The sequence below is a fragment of the Silene latifolia genome, chromosome 6 (assembly GCF_048544455.1).
Source record: "Silene latifolia isolate original U9 population chromosome 6, ASM4854445v1, whole genome shotgun sequence".
NCBI lineage: Eukaryota > Viridiplantae > Streptophyta > Magnoliopsida > Caryophyllales > Caryophyllaceae > Silene > Silene latifolia.
Window position 1 is genome coordinate 86,476,263 of NC_133531.1, and position 7,892 is coordinate 86,484,154.

General features: G+C 39.3%; 1 protein-coding gene across 1 annotated transcript; it reads right to left on the minus strand.

The window, feature by feature from the left end:
- Window positions 1–640: 640 nt before the first annotated feature.
- On the minus strand, window positions 641–1,537 carry LOC141588322 (uncharacterized). The gene has a single exon (XM_074409769.1). The coding sequence runs from the start codon at window positions 1,535–1,537 to the stop codon at window positions 641–643; it is 897 nt and encodes a 298-aa protein (XP_074265870.1).
- Window positions 1,538–7,892: the final 6,355 nt, after the last annotated feature.

Genomic DNA, 7,892 nt, shown 5'->3' on the forward strand with positions numbered 1-7,892 from the left:
ATTGTCATATCTTGGTAAAGTTGATGGCGTTAAAAGTTAATTTGATTGTTCTAATATACTCGCATGAATAATTATAATAATTATGTCTAAATGTTTACACATGGATGATAGTAATGAGTATGTCTAAATGTTCACACATGTAGGATGCATCTAAGTTCTAATATCTTTCATATGAGTTGTGTGCCAATAGTTATATTTATTACCTTCATCACATTAAATTATTTCAGTTGAACCTAAACCTATAACATGATAATAAACAGTGAGTTATTTCTTATTGGATATGTTCGTTATTATATTGTCATAAAATGCTAAAGTGATTCTTGCAATCGTAACACGACATCTGACATATCTATATCCTCGAGTCGTTACTATCAATTATATTCTAATAAAGATTGTTTATGATAACTATGTTGGCAATTATAATGGGATAACTCTTTTGATGATTCACATGATTGCATTGGTTTAAATGATGGTCATTATAGTTACGTTTAATTGAGCCACGAGTTGCCTAATTATTCAAATCGTGCAAATCAGAGAAGTTGTTCAAGTTGCTAATCTTTTTTTTTTTGGTGAAATGTGAGTTGTATTATATTTATATCAAAAAAATAGTGTTCCAAAGTTACATATCAACTTATATCAATTACATTAAACCAACATCCTTAAGCCAATCTATTTCTAGTGTAGAAATCTTTCTCCTGTCTTTGCCATGTACTATCAGCTTCATGTCCTCGACAATGTTTGCAGCAACCTTCTGTGGTCTCAGTAGAATCCCCTCATTCCTGCATTTATTTCGATGGTGCCATACATGATATATAGCTCCCAACACCATTCCTGCTTTCACTCCTCTCTGTAGCTTGGTGCCAATATCCTGTACACAGCATTCCAGAACACTGACTACTGGTAGCTGTAATCCAGTTTTCTGTTGCAGGTGTTGAACTACTCTGAGACTGTAGTCACACCCAAAAAATAAGTGATCCATGTCCTCTGATGCCTGTCCACACAACCAGCAACGATCATCAATATCCACTCCATACCTGATCAGTTTATCTTTGGTTTTGAAAGCTCCATGTGCATAGAGCCATCCCATGAATTGCTGTTTTGGGATTACCCATTCATTCCATATCACCCCATCCCAGCTCACCTTAGGACGAGATCCCATGAGCCATTGGTAACAGCTAGCAGTGGTGAATCCTACCCCTTGTATGTCCCATGTCCCATTGATATATGCTGTTACCAGATCTTGTTTAACCCTGCAAACTCTCCTCCAAACCCAACTTGTATGAGCACGAGGTTGGTACTGCCACCAGTTCACTCCTTTCAAATGATTGTGCTTCACCCATTTTACCCATATGGTATCCTTATCCTCAGCAATCCAGTTAACCAATTTGCCTATCAGAGCCTTATTCATCATTTCCAGGTTTTTGAGCCCTAGGCCACCCTCAGACTTAGGCCTGCACACTGTTTCCCATGCCACCAGTGGCACCCTATGATATTCAGCACTACTATCCCATAAGAAGTTTCTGCATACAGCCACCATTTTACCCATATGGTATCCTTATTCATAAGAAGTTGCTAATCTTTTATCATAGCTAGTGTTCTACAAAGTATATGATGGCAAATGTATATGTTTAAACTATTTATACAATATCTTTGTTTTGCTGAAAATGAATTATACTAAGTTGCTGGACACAATTGAATGATATGGTTGCTAAAATGTGAAACATAGGTGTGATATGGAAGTAATGTTGTCATTGTCATAGATCATATGTACTTACTTTTATTGGGACAAATGTTTTCAGAATTGATATCGCGCAAACAATTTTTATAACTTAAAATATGAATTATGAGTATGTTGTTGAGTGCTTAAATTCATCGACCTAATTCGTGACCTAAACCAGTGAGTGAGTAAATGGTTGTATGGACATGTCAATAAGATCCTGTGATTGTGATAGATAGTAGTGGTAGATCTATTTCTGTGATATGTTTACAAATGTGAGAAGTTCTTAAATTCTTTTGTTGATTTTGCTCTCGCTCGTTCATAGTCTATAATTGATCATCAAATTTATTTAGTTGTGAAACCGTGTAAACCTTGATTCCTTTCTTGTTGTTCTTTTAGTTTGATGTTGTGTTTTTAAGTTAAGCATGAGCTAGTAATAAATGTTACTTGTTGACAATCAGTTAATTCCTTAATAAAACCTTGTTTCGACCTTAATGTTAATGCGCAATCTCTTATCATGTGTTCTTTCCTGTCACATGTGGTTGATAATGATTTGTTTGTAGGTATAGGTATATGAAAATTGAAAAGAGGTTACGAGGACGTAACCATGTTTCTAGTCGGGTAGGATTGTAAAATCTTAATATTTATATTGCACTTGTTTGTAGATGGTAGTTTTGATCAAGTAGATGTTTCGTTGTGGGGTACCTATGCAAATGAGTTCTATATGTTTTATTCCTACTTCTGTTAGTTGGTTGAGGTGTAAAAGGAGAGTGTAGTTAAACTACTGGTATTGAGTTATGAGTTGTGGGGCCTTTGTGCCGAGTTATGTTACGGTCCAGTGTGACCATAGTGATTGAATTATTTGAGTTTGAGATCGGAATTTAGATGGAAGATGACGGTGTTCTCAGGTGATTATTTAGTGGTTATACATTTGGGATCTCAAGTAGTTATTAGTTATAGTTAGTTGGGTTAAGTGAAGATGAGTTAAACTTCGGGACGAAGTTTATTTTTAGGAGGGCAGAATGTAACATTCCGTGTCTGTTATGTTTAACTGATGTGTCAAAAGTGTGTGTTAACGATATAGGAAATGCGTGACGTCCGTATGTACGATATACAATACCCTTCGGAGGTGAGTACGGGAGCGAACTTCGGGACGAAGTTCACTTTAAGGGTGGAAGACTGTAATACCCCGTATTTTATATAATCAATTAAATGGATATTATTATATATTAATTATTATACATTTTATATTACTTATTAAGTCGGGTTAATTGTTAGTCGATAATTACATTAAGTTATTTTACTTGACTCGCGTTGTATCGATCTAAGTTAATTAAGATGGGTTTATATAGAATTCGAAATGTGAGCTAACCCATTTGAGTTGGCCCATAACTGTTCAACCCATTTAAACCCCAACCCTAAACCCTAACCCTAACCCTAATAGTACCTACCCAGCCGCCTCCCTCACTACACACTCCCTCAACCCGCCTCCCTTCTTCATCAACACCAAATCTCAGTTTTCACGCATAGAGAGAGAGAGAGAGAGAGTGGCCATGGGTGTTGACGGCACAGCAGGGATGAGCTAGGGACTATTGTCGACGACCGTGGGTGGCCGTGGTGGCTGTTGTGGTGGCGGAAAGGTAAGCATTCAACCTTTCTCCTCTGTTTTTATCTATTCTGTCGGGTTTTTTGGGGGGGGGGGGGGGGTTGTGCGTGTCTTAGTGAGGATGCTGGTAGTTGTTAGCAGGGTAAGGGAGTAGTGTGGTAAGGGTCGAGTGTGGTGGTGGTTGTTGAGGTGGTTTTGGGTGGTGATAGTGGCTGTGAAAGGCGGCTTCGAAAGGGGGGTAGCAAACGGGTTTAAGCAGGGGGTTTTCAGACGGTTTAGGTGGTTAAGTTGGGGTGGCACCACCGTGGACTCGAGGGAGGTCGAAACAGTGGTGCCATGGCGTCTGGGTTCGCGGGCTGACGGCGAGTAGGACGGCGGTTGTTTGGCAGAGGATAAGTGTTGGTTGCGGTGGTGGTAAGGAGAGAATAGGGAGCGTTTGGTGAGGCGTGGTGGTGAACCAGGCCAAATGGCGGCGTTGGTTTGACTCGCCGGCGACAGTCGACCCTAGTGGGGGTGGTCGTCGGTGGCTGGGTCATAGTGGGGGTTGGGACTGGTGGCTGACACGGTGGAGAGGTGGCGCGTGGGAGCGTGGGGATGCGTGTGAAGGGACGGTGGTTGTGGACGGGTTGTTTTTAGTTTTGAAACGGGTTTTGTCATAGTTTAATCGTTATATTTCGTTAATTGGCCGTATGCTTAATTAATTAATTTAATTCCCGAGTTAATTAAAATAATTAAAGACGGGTTTTGAGTCGGGTTGTTGAATTGTCCAAATGTTGATTCGGGTTTTTCTTAAATCGCATAATTCGTTTAATCCTTTAATTATCATTTTGGTTTCAGTTCCGAGTTGTTTAAAAAAAAATAGTAATTAATAATAATTAATTAATTAGAGACGGGATTAATAGAAAAGTTACTATATCGGGAAAGTTTCCATTTTAAGAAATTCTACTTTAGTAACTTCCTATGTTGGGAAGTTGGGTCAGATACTAATCGGGTTATTTTAGTTATCAGTTGGGCATAAGTTTGGTGTCGGGATTGTATTTCGGGAAAGCTTCTATTTTGGGAGATTTCTATATTTAGTAGTTAGTAATTATAAATATTATAATTGTTTTAGGTGATGGATTCGTGAAGGATCGATAATCAAATTCATTGCTTTATTTTCGGGACCGCTTAAACTGCTTAATTGGAATTGCTGGCACTTTGAGGTAGGGAAATACACTTGACCTATTATCGTTGTTGTTGAATTGTGTTGACTTGATTCGTGGTTGTTGATTTACGTTATGATTCATATACGGGAAGGTGATTGACTGAAATGATCGTGTTGAGTACGTTATCACAACATTCGGTAGCTGGCATGATTTCATTCATTAATATACATATTGTGTTGCTTTATTACTGTTGAGCATTTCATATGCATTGGAGTTGGAGGATGGTGTAGGAGTGACGATGTTGAGATACGATGTGAGTTGTGATAAGGCCCAGGCGGGTTCTGCAGGACTTGCCCTGGTGTCCTCAGCTGCGAGCTGACAGATCGCCTACGGTCGATGTATATAGTCTACCGGGGATCGGTATGGCTGGGTTGTCCGGGGTATGAGATATGAGATATGAGTTGAGATGGAGATGGAGGTGACGGAGGAGCATGCATATCATATTTTGTTGTTTTATTGTTTTCCCTACTCAACCTCGTGGTTGACCCTGTGTATTCGTGAACACCTGTGACGACCCAAATATTGGCGAGCAGACTTGACAGGTTTAAGAGATAGAACGGGAGCTCGGTGGGCGTGAGACACTGGATCAGAAGACTTAGTAGCTAGATCATCATCTAGAAGACTTTCACTTTTATTTATGTTAGTTCTTTGTAATTTGACATAAAAGAGGTTTGTAATAATTAAGTTAAAAATAATTATATAATTTTGCCTTGGAGTCTAATTTGTTATTCACTACCTCGGGAAACCGAGTTGGTAACAGTCCGGTTTATTAGGGAATGTCTTGCTAAAGGCTCTTTCATAAACTTGGGTGTTACAATATGGCTCAGCGGTTACCTTTAAAACATGTCCAAATACTACAAACAAATGTCTGACTCAGAGGTTACCTTTAAAACATGTCCGAGACACAACATATAAAGTATCTGGCTCAGCGGTTATCTTTAAAACATGTCCAAATACTACAAACAAGTACCCGACTCAGAGGTTACCTTTAAAACATGTCCGAGGTACAACAAACAAGTATCTGGCTTTGCGGTTACCTTTAAAACATGGCCAAATACAACAAACAAGTGTCTGACTCAAAGGTTACCTTTAAAACATGTCCGAGACACAACAAACAAGTATCTGGCTCAGCGGTTACCTTTAAAACATGGCCAAATACAACAAACAAGTGTCCGACTCAGAGGTTACCTTTAAAACATGTTCGAGACACAACAAACAAGTATCTGGTTCAGCGGTTACCTTTAAAACATGGCCAAATACAACAAACAAGTGTCCGACTCAGAGGTTACCTTTAAAACATGTCCGAGGCACAACAAACAAGTATCTGGCTCAGCGGTTACCTTTAAAACATGGCCAAATACAACAAACAAGTGTCCGACTCAGAGGTTACCTTTAAAACATGTCCGAGACACAACAAACAAGTATCTGGCTCAGCGGTTACCTTTAAAACATGGCCAAATACAACAAATAAGTGTCCGACTCAGAGGTTACCTTTAAAACATGTCCGAGACACAACAAACAAGTATCTGGCTCAGCGGTTACCTTTAAAACATGGCCAAATACAACAAACAAGTACAACAAACAAACACATAGAACGGGATTATTAATGTCACATTCATACCTATGGCTTGCATCTCACCATAAGTGCGGATGGGAACATCAATCCCGACGACCTTATCGCAACTAGAGGGCCTATGGCTCGCCCCTAGCATCCGATAGGACCGTGACTCAGGGACGGGATGATTAATGTCACATTCATACTTACGGTCTGCATCACCATGAGTACGGATGGGAACATCACTCCCGACGAATCATATCGCGACTAGAGGGCCTCTGGCTCACCCCTAGTATCCGATAGGACCAAGACTCATGGTCGAGATGATAATGTCACATTCATACTTATAGTCTGCATCACCATGAGTACGGATGGGAACATCACTCCCGACGTTCATACCGCAACTAGAGGGCCTCAGGCTCACCCCTAGTATTCCGGTAAAACCAAGACTCTCACAACCGAACAATACTAGACATTATCTAGAATATGACTCACTACATGTAACTATTTATAATGAATATCTCATACTTGTATTAATAAATATTCCATTTCATACTTTAACATGCCGGTTAAATAAAATAAATCAAATATAACAAGTGGTAATGGATAATTTACGTTATGTGAAAATTTACGGAATACAAACAAATCTAATACAAGTTACCAAAATGAGCCCAACATTTAGGACAAAAAGAGCCCAACATTTTGGACAATAGGAGCCCAACAAATAAAACCGATTGAATCCAGCAATTAAAGCCTAATATGTAAAAGAACGATATTTATGAGCCACGTTATACGAAACACGAGACAAAACGTAAACAAACCAAAATCCGAACCACCCATAAGCACATACGAGTCAACAAGAGAAAACTTTGGTCATGATACGAATAAAAAGCATAAACAACCATCATACATGAAGGAAAAATATATTTATAGAACTTGATACGGTAAAACGGGCGCCATTTACTCATACGGACTCCGAATCGAGTGATTCAAGTGGCTAAACCACCTAATTTTTCGACGCCGGTCCATCTGTCATATTTTCAGTGGTGTTGGAGGTCGTCGCGGTCAGGTTGACGGGTGTCCAGGCTAACACGGATGAGTTTAAGACGGTTTCTAAGCACGAGTAAGGCGGCAATCGTCCATAATAGTTACCCAAATCATACATGTATATACACATGAGACGTAAATTAACAAGTTGGCTCAAATCACCCAAGAAAACAACTCAAAAACAGTCCACAAAATACACCCACCTAGACAATGTGTGAAGCCGTCTTAAGACAAAATTTTAAGCATGAAAGGGGTGGAATTTCTCACATACCACCAACCCATTACATACTTGGATATTCACATAAGACGGAAATTAATTAATTGGTTTGATCTAGGAAATGAGAAAGACAGTTCGACAAAACTCAATTTTTACAGGAGACTTTGAACAATATCAATCTGTTTTCAGTGATTGCACTCATCTGATTCGTCTTAATGGTGCCAGCCGAAATTCTCATTGATGTTGTAATTTACAGTAAGTTTTACATAATTCATACAGTGGTTTCATTTGTTAACTCAAAATTGGCTCATTTCAACATAAAACGCACGGCCAAAGCAGTCCAATGCACGGTATAAAAACAGGGCACAAATCGTTCAAAACCCGAGTTTTCCAAGCGATAAAAATTGAGTATACAGGTGACGACATTAATACGAGGAAAACAAGCAAGAAAACCAATAGGAGGGACCGATTCGTCCGTCCCAAAACAGAGAACGAAACCAGACCAGTTCGGTTACAAAACAGAAATTCAAGCAACCAAATTTCGT

What these genes read in the sequence shown, in the direction of transcription:
- LOC141588322 (XM_074409769.1), bottom strand. Translation starts at nt 1,537, where the DNA reads ATGGTGGCTGTATGCAGAAACTTCTTATGGGATAGTAGTGCTGAATAT.